Source organism: Quercus lobata, chromosome 8 (genome assembly GCF_001633185.2).
Source record: "Quercus lobata isolate SW786 chromosome 8, ValleyOak3.0 Primary Assembly, whole genome shotgun sequence".
Taxonomy (NCBI): domain Eukaryota; kingdom Viridiplantae; phylum Streptophyta; class Magnoliopsida; order Fagales; family Fagaceae; genus Quercus; species Quercus lobata.
Window position 1 is genome coordinate 28525526 of NC_044911.1, and position 20675 is coordinate 28546200.

Consider the following 20675-nt stretch of genomic DNA (forward strand, 5'->3'; position numbering starts at 1 on the left):
AGTCCTTTTATAGCAGTGGAGAGGAGGTTTTTCTTCTTGACCTCCAGATCTTTCCAATGTGGGACTCTGATACAAATTCTCCAAAAGCGTGGTGGGCCGGGATTCCCCTTTTCGGATCTTAGGACTTTTCTAGGCGATACGGATTTCGGATCATGGGCCCATACTGTGTCTGTCAGCGATGGGCCTTAAAAGCGCGTGGGACCATCCTCACACAGGCCAAACAGTCCCAATCCGTCAGGCCCCTTAAGATAGGCCCATCAGATTATATATTTCATCATCTTCAGACAATATTTTCTCAATAATCCACCACCTTACACGTATTAGACACGTTGACAAGTGACATACTACTAATAGCATCTGCTCAAGGCTCATGATCAGCCGGTCTTGATTCATTTCCATAATTGTAAGGAAAAATCCTGCACATATATATATATATATATATATATATTCAAATTTGTTGTTGTTGTTGTTTTTTTTTTTTTTTTTTTTTTTTTTTTTTTTTAAATATATATATAAATATATATTATAATATAATAATTAGAGGAGGAGGGTGTTGAAAAGTCTTAGGCTAATTAGATAAACATTAATATCATGCAAGTGTGAAAAAGTAAACATTACACGAAATGATGATCCAAGAAACTAGTGAAACAAACTAGTTCCATAGTGTTGGGTTATAGATTGACCCCGGCTTATCAATTCAATTACCCAAGTTAATTAATTAGTCAATATTACATGTAAATCAAAATAAGGCACAATCAAATAACCAATCTAAATTGAGTGCAGTGTAAAATAAGTTTGAAATAGTGATTTGATCATGATAGAGAAAACTTTCGCATGCAGAAACCCCACCGGGTGCTTTTTAGGTCACCACTCTTGAAGATTCCACTAATCAAGAACAAGTGGTTACAGGTATAAAGAATCTTACCCCCTTGGCCTATTTCAAAGTATCTACCTAAAGAAGAACCAACTGAGCTATACCAATCTCAGTTCCAATCCCTAATTGGACTTAATCTTATAGAAGACTTCTCCTTTGCATGGATCCTAGTATGTGACAAACTCCACAACAACTTGTTGATTGTTGTAGCTTGGCTGAGTTCTTCAATCCACTCTTGGATGATCTAGAAGCAGCTTGGCACAAAACCCTAAGGCATACAAAATGCTGCAGCAACTTCTATTAAGCGTGTATCTCTCTATATTTATTTATTTATAAATCAAATGACGGTTGTTAAGTATGCCTTTTATATGCTCTAGAACCCTAGTACGCGAATCCCTAGGAAGCCTTGTCATCATGGGTCGAAAACAGATCTTGGATTTCAATTTACCCAAGGCTTGATAGATTGAACGGTGTCCTTAAGCAAGTATCGAAGTTCATTAAATCTCGATAGATTGACAAGTATCAAAGAGGTATCGGCAGCTGTAGTTTCAGTTTTTCTTAAGCAGTTCCTTGAGTGTTCTTGTGTCTTCAATAATACAACTTTTTTGTCAACTTTGAGGTCTTCTTAAACACAGTAGAAACTAGGACTCAATTATATGTAAAGTGCGTTTTGTCTCGAGATATGCCAATTTACAAATATAATGTTATACATAGGTTAAACTTGAAGGGACTTGACCTTATCAATCCCAAGGTGAACAAATCCATTATCAAATAAAATTTTGTAGACTAAATAACCATATTCTTCATAAATTTAATTACAATTATCAAACTGAACTTTGAGATCCACAAATGTCTCCGATAGCAACTTGCTACAATGTAAACCTCCAATCAACGATTTCAATATCCCCTTAAAGATTTAGATCCAACAGCTATGATAACAAGAGTGCAGTAACTTCAGATCCATTGGTTCAAATTGTATGAGAATGGACACCGATAGTGACTTTGTAGAACCTTTTAGATTTCAAATGAGTAGCTCCAAAGTCTTCTAAGAATGTGTCTTAGGGTTTTCTTTATATACTAAGTGAAATAGAATTGAAACCCTAATCAATTGATGGGCTTATAAATTGAAAATATGTTTTAGTAAAACTGTGTTTCAATCGGTTGAGATTCATTTTGATAAGTCGAAATTGTAAGTTTTTTGATTAGTAGAAATTAATCAAATTTCTATTCTTGCACACTTAATCCAAAACCTTGAGCACTTGCCTTTACATATCTATAGGCTCTAAAGACTATAACAAGACTAGTTTTGGTTCACGTGCTTGCCATCATAAAATAGAATATTTAAATCCTAACAAATAATTTTCAAGAAATGATAATTATGGAAAGCATGGATGTAGATATCGTATTTTTTCCTCTCTTGATTTGCATGTCGAACCCCGAAAATTCCAAAAATATTAACTATTCTCCAAGGGGCAGCTGAAACATCTAGATTGATATGGCACAACCTGTTATGGCATTGGAGTACTTGAAGTGCTATTTCTGGTCAAATTGACCAAAATGCCCCTAGTCAACCCTGTGTTGACCAAAAGTCAAAATCAGTCAAAATCATCTTAAAACAAAATTTTTCATACTTTTACATCAAACCCTCGCCACTCAAAGATTTTTGTCAAGTTTGACAAAGTTTGACCAAGTTTAACTTGGAGTTGACCCTTGGGGGCATTAGAAACCCTAATTTTTTATCCGTCCATTGGAATGGGTTGGGGCTAGTATCATTGCAAATATGATTGAATTTCCTTTTCAACGATTGCTCATGGGTCGAAATTGGAGTTAAAACGGTTGAGATATCCTGAAAACTGTGTTGGGCGCATCAACTTGCTTCCTAAGGCCATAACATTTGATCCAACCATTGGAATTTTGAATTCCTTAGCTTTCCAGAAACTAGACATCCAAAGATTTCTAGAGACACTAAGATCAGCTTAATCCGAGTTCGGTAAGGCCTTCAAAAAGGCCTCCAAAGTCGGTGGTCCTACAAGGGCCACGGGCACTTTTTGGCTTATAAAATGGCCAAAATGTCCTTTTCCAGACCAGATCTGAAGTGGGAACGTTTTTGGGCAGTTTGGGAGTAGTTCCTGGGTAGTTTTCTCTCCCAAAATTCCTCCTTTCTCTCAACAATCAAAAGGTAGTGTTCTTACTCTCAATCTTTCTCTCCTTGGTTCTATACCTTGGATTTAAGGTTTAGGGGTGTGGATGTAGCTTTTTAGCTACAATCCACACCCCTTTCTCTTTGTTGCTTCTCTTAGCTTTATTTGCTTTTCCTCGCATGTTTTTGCTTCTTCGCATGATTTATAGTTTTCTTGGCATGTCTACTTGCTTTTTGCCATGATTTATCATTTTGATGTTATTGGCCTAGCCTTCTTGGGCTAGGATATGTCTACGTTTTATGTTTGTGCTTAGATCAACATGTTTTTAGGCTCCTTGCCATGTTTATGCTTAGATCTACATGCCTATGTGTTCTTTGTAATGTTTTTGTTTAGATCTACATGTTAGTGTTTAGATCTATGTTTATATGCTTAGATCTATGTGTTTATGTGCTTCATGCCATGCTTGTGTGCTTAGATCTATGTTGGTTGATATGCCATGTGCTACTTTAGCCTTTTTTGTCATTTGATATCTCTCTTTCTTGCTTTTTGGCCCTTCCAGTGGGGTGTACATCTAGATCATGTGGTCTAGGCCTACATCTACACACCTAGGCCTATATTAAAAGGTTTGGATCATTTCCTTTTGCATGTCGATGTTTGCTTCTTGCTTGCTTTTATGCTTTATCTCCATGTTAGCCTTTTTAGATCTAGGCTTTGACATGCTTTGTGCCTTCAGTGGGTTTGTGCTTGTGTGGTTACATCCGTCCTTTCTAGAGTTTGTTTGGATGTGACAACTAGTGGGATATACCTCCGTGGTGTCAGTGTGCTTGCTTTACACCTCTCTCCACTCCATGTGATGTTGATATGCTTGCCTTGATTGCTTTGCACCACTTGTTTGACTTTCTTTGCCTTTTTGCATCTTTGCACACTTGCCTACAAGTTCATGCATGAGTCTGTGTGTTGTCCGTACTTCAATCTAATGGATCTACGAACACTCGATCCAAACCTACATTTGTCCTCCTAGGACACCCCCTTTTGTTTGGTAACATACTTGTCTTTTCGTGTGCTTCACTTGTTTGTTTGCCCTCGCTTGACATCTTTTCCTGGCTAGTCTTTAGCATGCTTCTCCTTCTGTGTGTTTCTTTGCTTGTCTGTTGGATCATTTCTTTTGTCTTTACCTGTACACGCATGGAGCAAGGACACGACCTCCTAGACATGAGCAAAAAGTGCAAGAATGCAAGTAAGAGGAGGCAAGCCCACAGAGGGCAATGATCAGTAGATTAGGGGGCCTAGCCCCTCTAAAGCAGTCTTCTCTTTCCCTCTCTTTAAGCCTATTCTCTAGAGCATGTATTAGGGTCCCCATCCATGTACCCCCTTTTATTTTCCTACTCTTTGCTTGGGCCGTGTTCCTTGAGTATAATAATGTCTGTTTTACATTTCCTGTACCTTGCTAGGCCATACCCTTGGAACGTTGGCAATGTTTGGTTTACTTTCCCGCTTTGTGTGATAGCATTGTGCATAATGCATGTGTGTGTCTATATATATATATATATATATATATCTTTGCCTGCGTGTGTGTGAGTGATTATGCACTTTGTATGATGAACTCTCGTGGTTATATGAGTGACCCTCTCTAGTCGTGATATCTCTTGACCTTGTAGTATGGGTATGTGCTCAAGGCGATTGTCGTATGTGCATATTCATGCTACTGTGTGCACGATCATTGCGGTGTGATTGTCATTATCCATGTCACCAAATGACATTGATTTACTTGTGTATGCGACATGTATCAACATTTTCTAACACTTTGGAGGCTTTGGCTTCCCATGGTGAGAGCATGTTGATATGCTCTGTATACATAGACGCGAAACCCTTTCGGTGCGCCGTAGCACATTAAACATAAAACTCTGCTAGATTTTTGTCGAGAAAATGGGGCATCTCCATTGCCTTATTCTCATGTTGAAAGATTGGTGAGAATAGCGTTTGGTGTGCTATGATGCATTTGAGGTGAAGTGCTGTCGGATTTCCACCACGAAAATAAGGTGAACTTCTATTGGATTTTCGCTGTACAAATTTTGTAGTGACTTCAAACGAACTTGGAAAGCATCGATCAGGACCACACCCATTTCGAAACCAAATCTCAAAGCCCAACACATTCAAAGCCCTGAAAGCTAATGCCAATAGCTTGTTTTAATTGCCAATGTCTAAAAATTATAATTTTACCAAAACAAAGGACTATCTACGGACAGGTGCTGTGGGGTGCCTAACGCATTCCCCACACGTTACCAGACTTCCGAACTCAAGAATCAAGATTTTTTGCCCATCCATATTAGATTAGGAAAAATGATCTTTTTCTTAACCTAGGATCGGTAATAAAATCAAATAGAATCAGGTGACCAATTACACCTTAGAAGAAACCCAATATTTGGTGGTGACTTCACTTACCCTTGGTAATTTCCTTAAAATCGACTCACATTCCAGTCACACACCCGAGGTATGACACACACCTCCACAGCACATGCGCAATACGCGCGAGTGTCGCTACGATGGGTGGTCAACATGCAGCCGCAAGGCGTTGACAGTGGAAACTAAACAATTTTTAAGAGAAGTCAAGTTTTGAGAAGTTATGAACTTACTAGAGGATTATAAGTAATAATTTGGATCTTGTTATCTAATACATCTCACTAGTGAGGTAAGAGTATCAACTTTCCATGGAAATATTTGGCAAAAGCTAGATAGTGTGGCATTCATTCCCCCATGTTGGCACAAGTTGGCTGGATGGGACACGAAAGCAAAGGCCTCAATAGTGACTGTGCCACCATGGTATACTAGAGAGGCATAGGTCTCAGCAAAGGATATCTATCATGCATCATGTCCTTGTTGACAGTGTCAACTTGGATGGTAGTTTGTTTGTCCATTATAGTCAAAAGGGGTTACGAGAAGCGTAGGCCTTGGTGATTAATCCCGAAATCCAGGTTATCTCGAGAAGCATATGTCTTGATGACGGATACCCCAAAAGTCCCACATTTACAAAAATGGTTAATATGACTAAGATCCAAACCGTTTTTATTTCCTCAATGCTTGCATTTACAGATTTCTTACAATACTTATTATAGTTTTTTTTTTTTAATGTAAAAAGTCTTTTTTTTTTTCCAAATTTAAAACTGATGAAATCCTACTTAGGATTGATTATATGAAGATTTAGTGAGTTAACTATTATCAATTGCAAAGAGATATTAGGAAAAGTTAAATTCAAATATTTAATTAATAATTTTACATCTCAAAAAACAAGAATAATAAGTTTTATAAAATTATATAATAAAGTTAAATAAATATTATTTAATCGATATTTAATTTTTTAAAATCGTACTTAAATTTATATCATCCAAATTCTATCAAGTTAGACCCAAAAACACAAAAGAAAAGGGGAGACTAAAATCAATGTGGGTTTGTTAATTCAATTTTTTTTCACATGATAACATGGTGAAGTTATTGACCTATGGGGTGTTATTGCAATTTGGTCAATTTTTTATTTTGCAATATCAAAAGTATAATGGGAAATTTAGATGAAAATCTTATATATGAACAAGAAATTTGTCAAAAAAAAGTTATAAAAAAATAAAATAATACAGCAGACAAAAACAAAAATTATCTTAATAATGTTCAAATATGTAATAAAACGTTGATTATTAAAAGGCAAGGGTTTTTTTTTTTTTTTTTTTTTTCAATGCACGCATTTAAAGAATTTATTACAATACTTATTGCAACTGCTTATGTAAAGAAAAATTTTTCCAAAATCAAAATTAAAATTGATAAAATCCAATTTAAAATTGATTACGAGATAAGAAGATTAAAGACACTTAACTATTATCAATTGCAAACAAATATTAGTAAAACTTAAATAAAAAAAACTAATTGATAATTTTACATGTCAAAGAGCAAGAAGAATATATATATATTTTAAATTATAAAGGGTCATGTTAACAGTTTTCTTATTTATGAAAAATAGAAAAAACTGTCAAAATATTAATAATTTTTTTTTTCCCTTTTACCATAAGAACTTTACTAAACTAGTTCACTAACAAATGCCTTTAAGGCATTTAGTAACATTTCCCAATTATAAAATAGAAAATTCATATTTAAATATTAAAAAATACTGCCTAAATTTATTTGAATGATTTAAATTCTATCTAGCTGGACCCAAAAAATAAAAATAAATAAATATGGGTAATTGAAGCAATGATTTAATTAATTTCACTTGATGACATGGCGAGTTATTGGCCAATGGACATTCATGAAGTGGCATCAGTCCAACCCCAAACAAGAAGAAATGTGTGGTAAGATACATCTGTGGCGTGTATTGATTCACAAGCTATGGAGTTGGACATCACACCAACAAAAAATCTTTCATTCTGACATGGCTAAACATGTATTATCCACATTCTCATCCCAAAGAAGAAATCAGCACGAAAGGAAATCCACATCCAATATGTGAACCAATAGGATGGTGCTGATGTGTAGTGTAGATAATATATCCTAATCCACAACATCTTCTCATTCCCTTAATTATAACATAACATTAACATCTCTCGATCCCCTGACCCTTTTCAACATATGTACACAAAAAAAACACATAGAAGAAGCTTAGCGTACTAAACCATGGCAACTTCCACCATCCAACGATCTGCATTTGCCGGCCACACCCACACCGCTTTGAAGCAGTACAATGACTTCATCCGTAAGGTTGGCGGCTTTGGCGGTGGCCGTGTTACCATGAGGCGCACAGTAAAGAGTGCTCCACAAAGCATTTGGTAACAACCTTAATTTCTTATTAATTAGCATTAATATATATTATTATTATGTCTTTATTTTTCCTGCTGAATTAGTAAGTCATTCACATTAATTAAAAATTAGTACCCATATTAATTAAACACTGTTTTTAAAGCTCATCAATTTTAGAGTAAAGAAACACTTGCAAAAGCCAAAAGGAACAAAGTTTCCTTAAAATGTAAATTAGGAGGTGGGCAACATTAGAGGCCAAACTTTCTTTTTACACGTTAATGCAGCGTGTTTATATTTTCATTCAATTCACAGATCAAAAGACAAAACAAAACAAAACAAAACAACAATTGTTTTAATCAATTACTTCTATAATGAAGAATGCATTGTTCAAGATACAAAAAATTTCACAATTTTTACAACAACTCGTCACGTGACGAGTTATGAGTGGTGGAAGCGTGGACTCACCATTTGACATCCACCATTCACAACTATCCATGTGACAAGTTGTGGCAATAGTTGTGAGATTTTTTGTGTTCCTAGCATTTTCTGAATTAAAATCCAACTTCCAAGAGTATCATTATTTCTGAATATGTTATCTATTTCTAATACATCAATTGCTGAAGTCATCCCGACTTACCTATGTTGGCATTAAACATCATGAAATAGTAAATTCCTTCAAACTCCACTACTATCACCAAATTATTTATAAATCAAAATAGTCTGATTGGTGGACTCATAATAGTCTTAGCTAAAACAAAAACTATTATACAATCATGTTGAAAGAAACTTTTAACAACCAGTTTTAGTTCAACTTATGAACTCGAGAAGGAAATTATTATCATGGAAATTCATATCAAAACTTTTTAATTCCATACCCCTTATGTTAAACTACAAACTCACATAATTAACCTGTAAATGTGACAAATTAAACAGGTATGGCCCAGACCGCCCAAAGTACTTGGGACCATTCTCTGAGCAAACTCCATCATACCTTACTGGTGAATTCCCTGGTGACTATGGCTGGGACACTGCTGGATTATCAGCAGACCCTGAGACATTTGCTAGGAACCGTGAGCTGGAGGTAATCCACAGCCGATGGGCCATGCTTGGAGCTTTGGGCTGTGTGTTCCCTGAAATCCTTTCAAAGAATGGTGTCAAGTTTGGTGAAGCAGTTTGGTTCAAGGCTGGTGCACAGATTTTCTCTGAAGGTGGTCTTGATTATCTTGGCAACCCAAACCTCATTCATGCACAAAGCATCTTGGCAATCTGGGCTGTTCAAGTTGTGCTTATGGGCTTCATTGAAGGATACAGAGTTGGTGGAGGACCACTCGGTGAAGGACTTGACCCCATTTACCCTGGTGGTGCCTTTGACCCACTTGGACTGGCTGATGATCCTGAAGCATTCGCAGAATTGAAGGTGAAGGAACTAAAGAATGGGAGGTTGGCAATGTTCTCCATGTTTGGTTTCTTTGTTCAGGCTATTGTTACTGGAAAGGGTCCAATTGAGAACCTGTTTGACCATGTTGCTGACCCAGTCGCCAACAATGCATGGGCCTACGCCACTAACTTTGTCCCGGGAAAATGAAGAAACTCTGTTGTAATTTGACTCCTTAATCTTCTTGTTTGTGATCTACTTTTTATTGTTCATCAGTTTAAATTAAGCGGATTCTATTTTATAAAACCCTCAATCGAAGGGTAAAACATTGACACTTGAATCACCATATCCGAGGATACACTACCCCTTTGGGATGCGGTCTCACTTGGGTGGAAATGCATTAGTTACCCATTATGCCAAACCTTAGTTTCTTAGTTAGTGCAGTAAATGATCCGAGCTCTGTTGATGATAGAATGTTAAAGCTTGGTTTAACAATAAAAGTAAAATATTCAAACTCGGCTTGAGCTTGAACCAAACGTATAAACAATGTTTGCTTGGCTTGGATCATCTTAATTCATTAGTCAAGCCGAGTTTGAACTCAATATCAAACTCTTGAATGCGAGATTCAACTCAAGTACATTATCTAAGTCCATAATAAGTATATTAGAAAACTCATTTGATTTGGACAAAGTGGTCCCAACTCTCAATTAATTAAAGGTTGAGTAAGATATGAGTTTATTTTCCAAACTCATATCAAGCTTATTACCAAGTGCATAAATGAGCCTAGGCTCAACTTGGTTTTTATCAAGCTTTATTACTCACAAGCCTATTCATAAATAGTTTTTATTGCTTTGGATCTAGTCATTTACCAAACAAGTCTAAAACTAAATCTCAAATTTGGCTTGTTTTTATACAAAAAAACATGAATGAGCTTTTTATTAAGCCAAACCCAAGCCATTTATGAACGATTTGATTCGCTTACAAACCTACTCTTAGGGTACAATGCCCAATGTAAACAATTCACCAAACCGTAGTAAAATTAAATTAAGTTATATGAATATTGTGGGTGCCTCTTTGCGCTATTGGGCTAAGGCTTTCTGCAGGGGGGAAGGAAGTTGGGTTTGGCTCTCTCCGTGGGATTCCCCTGGAATCAGTTTGTGCACAAGACCAAACACTTTAAACAAAGAAAAATATTCATACGTATATGTATATAGTAACAGCAGAATAACTGTTAGTCTGAGAATGTTAGCAGCAGAAATAAATAGTAATAACAGCAAACATAATAACAAAAGTAAAAGGGTTCTCCGCAGGATATATACTAAAAAGAGCCCAAACTCCAACTTACTTAACCTTATTACCCTACAAGGCCATAAAATTATGTAGTTTGGAGAGTGGGTCAAAATAGCTATCCTCTCGATTGAGATGATAGAGAGTATGGTTTTGTATGAGGGAGGGAAAAGGTTGTATAGTGATGCATGTTAAGTCTACCGTGTATACTCTACTTTCTCAACTCTCTATTCTCTTTTACATTTCACTTTCTTTTCCTCTTTCTCTCTTCTTTCACTTTCAACTCACTATTCTGATTCTCTTAGTTACTGTGTTCTCCTTGTTACCATGTGTGTTACCCCATATTCATGGGTACTGTTCCTTTTACACCAAAGATCAAGCCTAGGTGATTTCCCTTTGTTGCCCTTGCTTTCCACCAACAATTTTGTTTGCTATAGGCATTCAGCCAACACCCACAGCGTATCGTTCTAGCCGTGTGTAGGTGGGTTCAATTCCACTACCTTCTGGCTGCTAGAAGCAAGTTTAGTCCCACTACTTGGTTAGTGACGAACTTCCTTCATCTTTTGGACAAAAGCCAATCCGGCCATAATACCCTTATCTGCCTCGTTCCCCTAACGGCAAAACCTCATTAATCTCTCTTGTCCACACTCCCTAACATGCATCAAATGGTTCCCACCTTTCCCAGCAGAGCATTTTCCAAAAGGGGTCTTAGCAGGATACCAAAGCTACGTCTTTTCCCCTCTTCACCAAACCATACCCTTTATTCCTCTTCAGCCGTGGGCCCTACCTCCCTTGCATTGGTTGGGTTGCAAGTTAATAGGGCTCCAACTGCTTCACTTCTCGTTCTTTGGCTTCTTCCTCTTCATGCGTTTCCTGCTGGCTTTGATTTCATCTTATTTCTTCTTCACGCTTTTCTTGCCGGTGGCGGCTCTAGGAATTTTTCTTTGGGTGTTCCTTAAGGAGTATAAATTACACAACCCACTGTGCATTATCCACAGCTCAACCCACTACCTAACAATATTTAATTTGTTTGTCTTTTATAATGTATTGGTTAATTAAATTATTAATTATTGTTATTTAGTTGCTTCATTATTTTTCTTTACTGACTACTAGTAGTCTAGCACACACCCCATGTGCATTATCCATGACTCAACCCACTGCCTAGTGCCTAACATAATTTAATTTTTTGATTTTTATACTGCCTTTGCATGCCTTCAGCCTTTATTGCCTTTACCTGTCCACTTCCCCAATTCAAATATCCCACCCCATGGCCCCATGGCCCCCATCCACTGCTCACTCAACAGACAAGAGTCACAAGAGCCAATCAACATTCCACAAAATATTAAACATATCAAACATTCACAACACACAAAATTCACAATACACAAAACGACAAACTCACAAACCAATAAAGTCAAAATGTCAAATAAAGTTATAAAGTAAAGGCAATTAGACATTTAGACATAGAGAAACGGAGAGATAAAGAGAATCTCATTTCAATACAAAGAGAAAGAAAGAGAGAGCTCCGCTCTCACTTAGTCACTCTCAGATCAGAGCACAATAATTAGGAAAACCAAAGATGTAAGATTTAGATGAGATTAGACGGATAGAGAAAAAGAGAGAGAAGTAAAGAACTGAAATACCTTGAGGCATAAGGGGTGGTGCCACGGCTTGGTCGTTGATGAGGTTTTTTTCATTTAGGTCAGGATTTTAGTTCTAATTTCAATTTCGCTAATTTGCTTTACCATTTGATGATTTTGATTAATCGGCGGACGCGTATTGGTAATTTGGGTTTTTTGTTTTTTTTTTTTTAGAATCCGTTTGGGTTAGGTCGTATTTAGTTAATAAAAATTCAACTAAATTTTTTTTAGAATTAGTTTGGGTTGGGCCGTATTTAGTTAATAAAAATTTAACTAAGTTTTTTTTGAGAATCCGTTTGGATTAGTCTTGTTTAGGATTGATGTTGGGCTTTTTTTCCCTGGGGTGGGCTTGCTATGTTATTTATTTATTTATTTATTTTTAAGATTTTAGTTAATATTTTTTTTTTTGGGCTTTTTCTTTTTGCTTGAAAGTAGAACAATTAATGAAGCAAAATTTAATTTTATTGGCATAAAAAAATTTGATGGTGTTCCCGATTTTTTTTTCTTTTTCAGGTTAGGGTGGTCCTAGGAAGTGAAGGGGTGTGTGTGCAGAACAATAATGAAAAATTGGTGCGTTGGATTGGGTAGTGGCTTTGATATATGCAAGATCACATACAATGCTACTTACATTCTATTTACATGTAGTAGCAATAACAGCAGGTAGAAGTAGCTTAATTATATTATGCTAATCTATCTTAATTAAGTTGGTTCCTGCAGCCAGCTGCTAGGGCATAGTTCAGGGGCTTAACTCAAGGACAAGGTCCGGGCCATTATTAGCACCTGGTTTGGTAGTTATTGGCGGAGAGCTTGAAAGATTACAATTCCTTGCTATAACAAATGGTGCTATTAATTAGTTAGAGCTAACAATTTGGTTTTGGGAGATGAGAAAACTTCTGTTCCTTTTCAAATTGAGTCAACCACTACTAGTCAGGAAACCATGTTGTATACGGCAAGTAAGGGGCTAATGGAAAATCATAAAATTTATGGGAATAATTTTACTAAGGTGCCTATCATGATTGAAGCAAAAGGTGTGGGTTTGAATAGTGATCCATCTGTCCTTGCAACTCAACAAACTCATATACCATGTGGAAGTCCACATGAGGAGGAAAAACCCCTAGCCAATGTACGTAAATGGAAAATGGTGATTAAAAAGGAGAAAAATTCCTTGACAGCAAATATTGTTGGTGATGATCAAATAGATGGTATAGTGGGACAGAAACGATACAAGACTGTAGAGGAAACAAAGCATGAAAATAATGAGGGGAGGAAGAAAACCAGGGGTCAGGTTCAAGATCCAACTTGCACAACGGCGGAGGCTGGTGATCAGCCCTGCCAAGCACAATGAATATCTTAAGTTGGAACTGCCGGAGGCTTGGGAACCTCCGAGCAACTACAATACTCTCTCACTTGGTGAGGGAAAAAGCTCCCAAAGTTTTGTTTCTGATGGAGATTGTACGACACCTAATGTCCAAGTTCATATTGGGCCTTGGACCATGAATCAATGATATGGGCCAAGGGTCCAACCTTCACATTAACAAGAGCCCCGACCCAAACCCACAAATAACTACCAATCTGAACTGAGTGTTGTCCAGACACTTAAAAGGCGGACTGCGTATGTCCCGCTCACAGGATGCTCGGGAAACCATTTCCGGGCACTATGTACATGCTCGATCACATTGCTCGGTCACATCGCCATTTAAGTGCCTGGCAGAATCTTAGGAAACTCCGCTGCCGAACACATTTATTGAAGTGAGAACCATTCCTTAGAAATCCACTTAAGTTCATCGACATTGGACCTTTCTTTGCCCTAAGGGAGAAGATAATGATGATTACCCCATTAACAAAGGCTATAAATAGGAGAAACGAATGGATAGTTGGGGGATGCAATTCTGAGGAAATTAAAGAATGAGTGAGATAGAGAGGAGATAACATTGAGAAAGAGAGAAAAGTGATCTCATTGGGTCCCTTAGCCTAGGACAACCCAAGGTAGGATACCCAGACCCACCAGATAAATAAATTGTGAGCCTAAATAGTGGTTTGGCCAGCAAGCCCGTTTTGGAGTTTACAATTGGCGCCCACCGTGGGCTCTCCTACGACGCTGTAGTTCTAGAGGGACTCAAACTCAGGGACAATGTCTAGAAATCATTCTGGGGACCATGCGGGAACTGGATCCGTAGGGTCCTTTCGGGGGTCAAGTTGGCGAGAGCACAGACAGAAAGAACGAGAAGATAGGGAGCATGACCAACTAGAAGAGATGTCTAGCACGGGAGAGGGGTCGTACCAAACCCAATGGACGGTTTCTGGTGCTGCGAGACGTAGGCAGAGGGAGGAATGGGATGAAGAGCTTGAACGGCTCTGCAGACTAGTCAGGGGTTTGGAGCTGGAGGTGAGAGGTAGGAGCCGAGGAGGAGACAGAAATGACCGGCAACAGGAGGACGGGATTGGGGGAAATAGATACGAAGAGGGATCCAATTAGTCTGGACCTCGACTATGGCGAAGTCAATCACATTCCCAGGAATCCCATCGGTACAGAGACCGTTCGCACTCGAGAGGGTCTTGACGAAATAGGAACCGGTCTCCCTCCCGGGAATCAGGGCAACGCCGAGACCATTCATATTCTCGGGAAAATCAAGTGAGGGACTCACTCTCCCCGAAAGAAAGGCGACCTCGGAATGCTACCATGGACGCCATGAGTCGCGCTCTGTGAAAAGCAGCTCGATCCCCGTTTTCGAATGAAATCGAGCGAGCCAAAATGCCAGACAGGTTTGCCCGCCCACCGTTCAACTGCTATGACGGGAAGATTGATCCAGTAGAATACATCAGCCATTATATTCAGATGATGTCTTTGCATACTCCTAACGATGCGCTCATGTGCAAGGTATTTCCTTCGAGTTTGGGACCGACTGCATTAAGGTGGTTTAATGGGTTATGGAAAGGATCCATACATAGTTTCTCCGAGCTGATTCAAGAGTTCGGAGTTCAGTTTATGACATGCAGCCGAGTACCTCAGCCAGTAGATGCGCTTCTCTTAATGAAAATGAGGGCAGGAGAGACCCTCCGTAGTTACGCCAGCCAGTATTAGGAGCTATACAACAAGATAGGTAAGGATAACAAAAGGGTCGCGGCAAGCACATTTAGGATGGGGTTGCTCGAGGATTTCGGGCTACGAGAGTCGTTAACCAAGAAACCGCAAGAAGGCATGCGGCAGCTCATGAGACGCATCGAGGAATACAAACGATTAGAAGATGACCGGCTGCAAAGTAAAGGCAAAGCGCTGATGATAACTCGTCCCCGGCAGGTAAGTTTCCCGTTCAGGCCTCGTAGGGGTCTGGCGATTCAAGAGCCGGCCGCACAGATGGGAGAAGTGAACATGACATTTAAGGAACCAGTACACAGGATTTTTGATCAGATCAAACATGAGTCGTATTTTCGATGGCCGAACAAGATGGGAGGGGACCCATCGAGAAGGAATCAAAATCTGTACTGCACTTATCACCGAGACAAGGGCCACACCACCGAATAATGCCAGGTATTAAAGGATCACCTCGGGCAACTAGTCAAGGCCAAACACTTAAAGGATTTCGTGCTAGACTCGAGGGACAGAGTCGTAAGGCAAGATACCCGGCAAAGGGGAAACCCTTTCCCACCCCCTGTGGGGGTAATTGAAGTAATCCATGTTGCACTGGAGAAGCTCATTGTAGAAAAGAGGAAAAGAGTGTTGACAGTGGTACCGGTAGAAGGTAACCTGGGTCTACAGTCACCGGGTAAAAAGATGAAGTTTGCACGAGAGCCCGTCTCGTTTGACGATGACGATTTGGAGGGGACGATTCAGCCACATGATGACGCATTAGTGGCCATGGCCCGGATAAATGGCTTCTTAGTAAAAAGTGTGATGATAGACCAGGGAAGTGGGGTCGACGTGATGTACCCTGATCTGTTCAAGGAACTTGGTCTAAAGAAGGAGGACTTTATGAAGCACACTTCACCCTTGGTTGGGTTTGATGGCAAAGTAGTGATTCCTAAGGGGCAAATCTCTTTCCCCGTGATTATGGGAGGGAAAGAGGTATCTGTGACGTTCACAATAGTAAGTTCATTTTCCCCGTATACTGCCATCCTGGGAAGACCATGAATCCATTCAATGAGGGTCATCCCATCAACACTACATGTAAAGATTAAATTCCCAACCGAGCGGGGTGTCATTATAATAAAAGGAGACCAGCAAGTGGCCAGACAGTGTCTTACTACCGTAGTGAACTGGAAGCGGGGGAATCAAGTCAGTCAGGGAGAAATCACCGGACAACAGGTAGGAGACGAGGAGACTGGGCGGCCTGAACAGGGGCGTGTTGAACAGGAAGATACGTCCCGGAAAGACCCATTATAACCATTAAAGGAGCCCCGAGAAGAGATGGGGGCTGGCTACGCTGAGGAGTTAGTAAAGGTAAAAATACTGCCAGACACTAATAAATATTTTCAGGTCGGAGTAAGCATGAGTTGCGAGGAAAGAGTCCAAGTATTACTGTTTTCGGTTCAAAACATAGATGTTTTCGCTTGGGATCCTTATGAAGTTCCCGGGGTTGATCCCGGATTTATTGTCCACAAACTTAATGTAGACCCCTCATATCCCCTGAAGAAGCAGAAGCCGAGAAGGTCGGCCAAAGACCATGTTGAGGCAGTAAGACAGGAGGTAGAGAAGCTGAAGGAGGCAGGAGCAATAAAGGAGACCTTTTTCCCGGAATGGCTGGCGAATACTGTGGTTGTCCGGAAGAAGAACGGCAAATAGAGGGTTTGTGTGGATTTCACGGATCTGAACCGGGCATGCCCTAAGGACCCATTCCCCATGCCAAAGATTGATCAATTAGTGGATGCCATTTACGGGCACCCGAGGATGAGCTTCCTGGATGCTTTCCAAGAGTACCATCACATTGCCCTGGTCGGTGAAGACCAGGAGAAAACGGCGTTCATATCCCCCGATGCTAATTATCATTACATCGTGATGCCTTTTGGGCTAAAGAATGCTGGGGCGATATACCAACGGATGATGACGAGGATGTTTCGGGATAAAATTGGGCATACGGTCAAAGTGTATATCGACAATATGGTGGTAAAAGAAAGCAAGAGGTCCGATATGTAGAGGATCTCCGGGGAGTATTCGAGGTGTTGCGAAAGCACAGATTATGTCTTAATGCAGAAAAATACACCTTTAGAGTGGGGGCTGGCAAAGTTTTGAGGTACTTGATCACCAATAGGGGGATAGAGGTCAATCCCGACCAAATAGAGGCCGTAAAGCGTCTCCGGTCGCTGAGCAACCCGAAAGAAGTTCAGGTGTTGATCGGGATGTTGGCCGCTCTCAACCGGTTCATCTCAAAATTTTCAGATCGCTGCCGTCCATTTTATCAGTTTTTAAAGAAGTGGAAGGGGTTTCGGTGGGATGATAAATGTGAAAATGCTTTTCAGAACCTTAAGGAGTACTTAGTGCAAGCACCGATGTTGAGTGCACCAGAGCCCAGAGAGGAATTGTTCATGTACCTCTCGGTATCCAAACATGCTGTAAGTGCTGTGCTTTTAAGGGACCAGGAAGTACAACAGCCTGTGTATTATATCAGCAAGACTCTAGACGACGTCGAGACCAGGTATTTGCCCTTGGAGAAATTGGTGTTGGCCCTAGTGCATGCTACCAGGAAATTTCCTCAGTACTTCCAGGCTCATACCGTATATGTGCTGATCGAACATCCCATACAATCATTGTTGAAAAGATCTGATCTCATGGGACAAATAGCTAAATGAGGGACACGGCTCAGGGCATTTGATGTGAGGTATAAGCCGAGAAGTGCAGTAAAGGGGCAGGTATTAGCAGATTTTGTAGCAGAATTCTCTCCCAAAGGGGAGATGGTCTGTCAGGTAGAGCACTGCCCGTGGAAGGTACATGTGGATGGGGCTTCCAGCGCCAAAGGGGTCGGAGTAAGGGGTAGTCATAATGACCCCGGAGGGAATTCTTTTGGAGCATTCATTCAGATTGGGGTTTAATGCCTCCAACAACGAGGCAAAGTATGAAGCTTTGCTTACCGGACTGAGGGCAGTTTCACGATTAGAAGCCCAGGATGTAGAGGTTTATTCGGATTCAAGGCTCATAGTCAACTAGGTGCAGGGGAGTTTTGAGGCTCGAGATCCTCGGATGAAAGCATACTTAGACTTGGTGAAGCAGGTCATGGACGACTTTTGTACGGTGAAGGTGATTCAAGTGGCCCGAGTACAAAACAGACATGCTGACTCTCTCGCCACTCTAGCATCGTCAATTGCCAAGGATATTCCCCGGCTTATCAGAGTAGTACTCGTCCCCGAGCCCAGCATTAAGGTGGCAGGAAATAAGGGGGCTGCGAGAGTCGAAGTCACAGCAGTCGCAACACTTGGACCGAGCTAGATAGACCCCACCATAGATTTCTTAGCCGATGACCGAATTCTGGACGATGAGAAGTAGGCCAACAAGGTCCGTAGGGTGGCTGCTCGATATTGGTTGTTCGAAAATCGAAAACTCTATCGTAGGTCATTCGGAGGGCCATATCTGTCATGCTTACACCCAGAGAAAGTAGGCCAACTCTTGGCCGAGTTACATAAGAGGTATGCGGCAGCCATGTAGGGGGACGGTCACTAGTGCACCGGGCAATGACTCAGGGATTCTGGTGGCCCCAGATGCAGAAGGACGTCGCGGAATACGTTCGGAAGTGTGAGCAGTGTCAGAAGCACGCCCCTCTGATACACCGGCCTGTCGGGCATTTGAACCCAATTAGCAGTCCTTGGCCCTTCACACAATGGGGGCTGGACATACTCGGGCCATTTCCCCGAGCAACAGGCAATCGAAGATTCGTGTTGGTAGCCGTTGATTACTTCACTAAATGGGCGGAGGCAGAGGCTTTGGCCAATATCCGGGACGTAGATGTGAAGAAATTCGTATGGAAGAATATAATCACCAGGTTCGGGGTCCCAGACTCCCTTATATCGGATAACGGGCTGCAGTTTGACAGCGAGGTTTCCGCGAATTTTGCAGCAATCTCGGCATCAGGAATAGGTACTCTACTCCGGTGTATCCCCAGGGCAATGGCCAGGCTGAGGCCGTGAACAAGGTAATGTGAACGGCTTGAAGCGAAGGCTGGAAGGAGCAAAGGGCAACTAGGCTGAAGAACTACCCAATGTTTTGTGGGCATACCGGACAACTCCTCGAAGATCCACGGGTGAAACCCCATTCTCTCTCACTTACGAGGCTGAAGCCATGATACCAGCCGAGGTCAACTTATGTAGCGCATGAGTTTCAGAATTCAATATGAAAAAGAACGAAGGTCAGCTGACGGAGCGCCTAGATTTACTTGAAGAATATCAAGAAGCAGCAACCATAAGGCTAGCAAAGTATTAACAAAAGCTTACCCAGCGCTACAACCGAGGTGTAAGGGTGAGAAAATTCAGCGTCGGAGACCTGGTACTGAGAAGTGTAGTAGGAAGCATGCGAGATACAAATGCCGGGAAGCTAGCCTAAACTTGGGAAGGACTTTACAAAGTTACAGCCATTGCAGGCGTGGGGGCGTATTATCTTGAAGACATGAACGATGTACCATTGCCCCGACCTTGGAATGCTTATAATCTTAAGAAGTTTTATCATTGACCGTCCATGCATGAAAAAATGTACATTGTACTTATTCATATGATAAAGATGCAGCTAGTTCGTTCTTGCTGGGCAAATTCTTTTTGTTCACTATGTCCGGTTGATGGGCAAGGGGGAAGCTAAGGAAATTTAAGCAGCTAAAAAACTTTTCTAAGGATAGAAGCCTGCTTCTTAGTTTGATTCCTATCATCGAGCAGGTGGAATCCTTACTCAATTTCCTAAGAACAGAAGCCTGCTTCTCTATTCGTTTCCTATCACTGAGCAGGTGGAATCCTTACTCAATTTCCTGAGGACAGAAGCCTGCTTCTTGGTTCGATCCCTATCACCGAGCAGGTGGAAACCTTACTAAAACTTTTCTAAGGATAGAAGCCTGCTTCTCGATTCGATAACTATCACCGAGCAGGTGGAAACCATACTAAAACTTTTCTAAGGACAGAAGCCTGCTTCTCAGTTCGATGCTTATCATCGAGCAAGTGGAAACCTTACTAAAACTTTTCTAACGACAGAAGCCTGCTTCTCGGTTCGATGCCTATCACCGAGCAGGTGGAAACCTTACTCAAACTTTTCTAAGGATAAAAGCCTGCTTCTCGGTTCGATGCCTACCACGGAGCAGGTGGAAACCTTACTTTAACTTTTCTAAGGACAAAAGTCTGCTTCTCGGTTCGATGCTTATCACTGAGCAAGTGGAAACCTCACTTAAAACATTTCTAAGGATAGAAGCCTGCTTCTCAGTTCGATCCCCATCACCGAGCAGGTAGAAAACTTACTCGGAATTCCGAAGAGCATAATCCGACTTTTCGGTTCAACCCCATCACCCAAAGGGGGAAAACCGCACATGCATTTACGGAAACTTTGAAACATACACAAGAAGGATAAAATATACATGCATTATCACAATTGATCGGCAAATAACACAAATCAAAATCAA

General features: G+C 40.5%; 1 protein-coding gene across 1 annotated transcript; it reads left to right on the forward strand.

Annotated features, from left to right (window-relative positions):
* The first annotated feature begins 7592 nt into the window (after positions 1 to 7592).
* Positions 7593 to 9553, forward strand: LOC115957598 (chlorophyll a-b binding protein 5, chloroplastic-like). The gene is made up of 2 exons (XM_031075888.1): positions 7593 to 7823; positions 8728 to 9553. The coding sequence occupies exons 1-2, from the start codon at positions 7672 to 7674 to the stop codon at positions 9377 to 9379; spliced, it is 804 nt and encodes a 267-aa protein (XP_030931748.1). The 5' UTR covers positions 7593 to 7671; the 3' UTR covers positions 9380 to 9553.
* The last annotated feature ends 11122 nt before the right edge of the window (positions 9554 to 20675 follow it).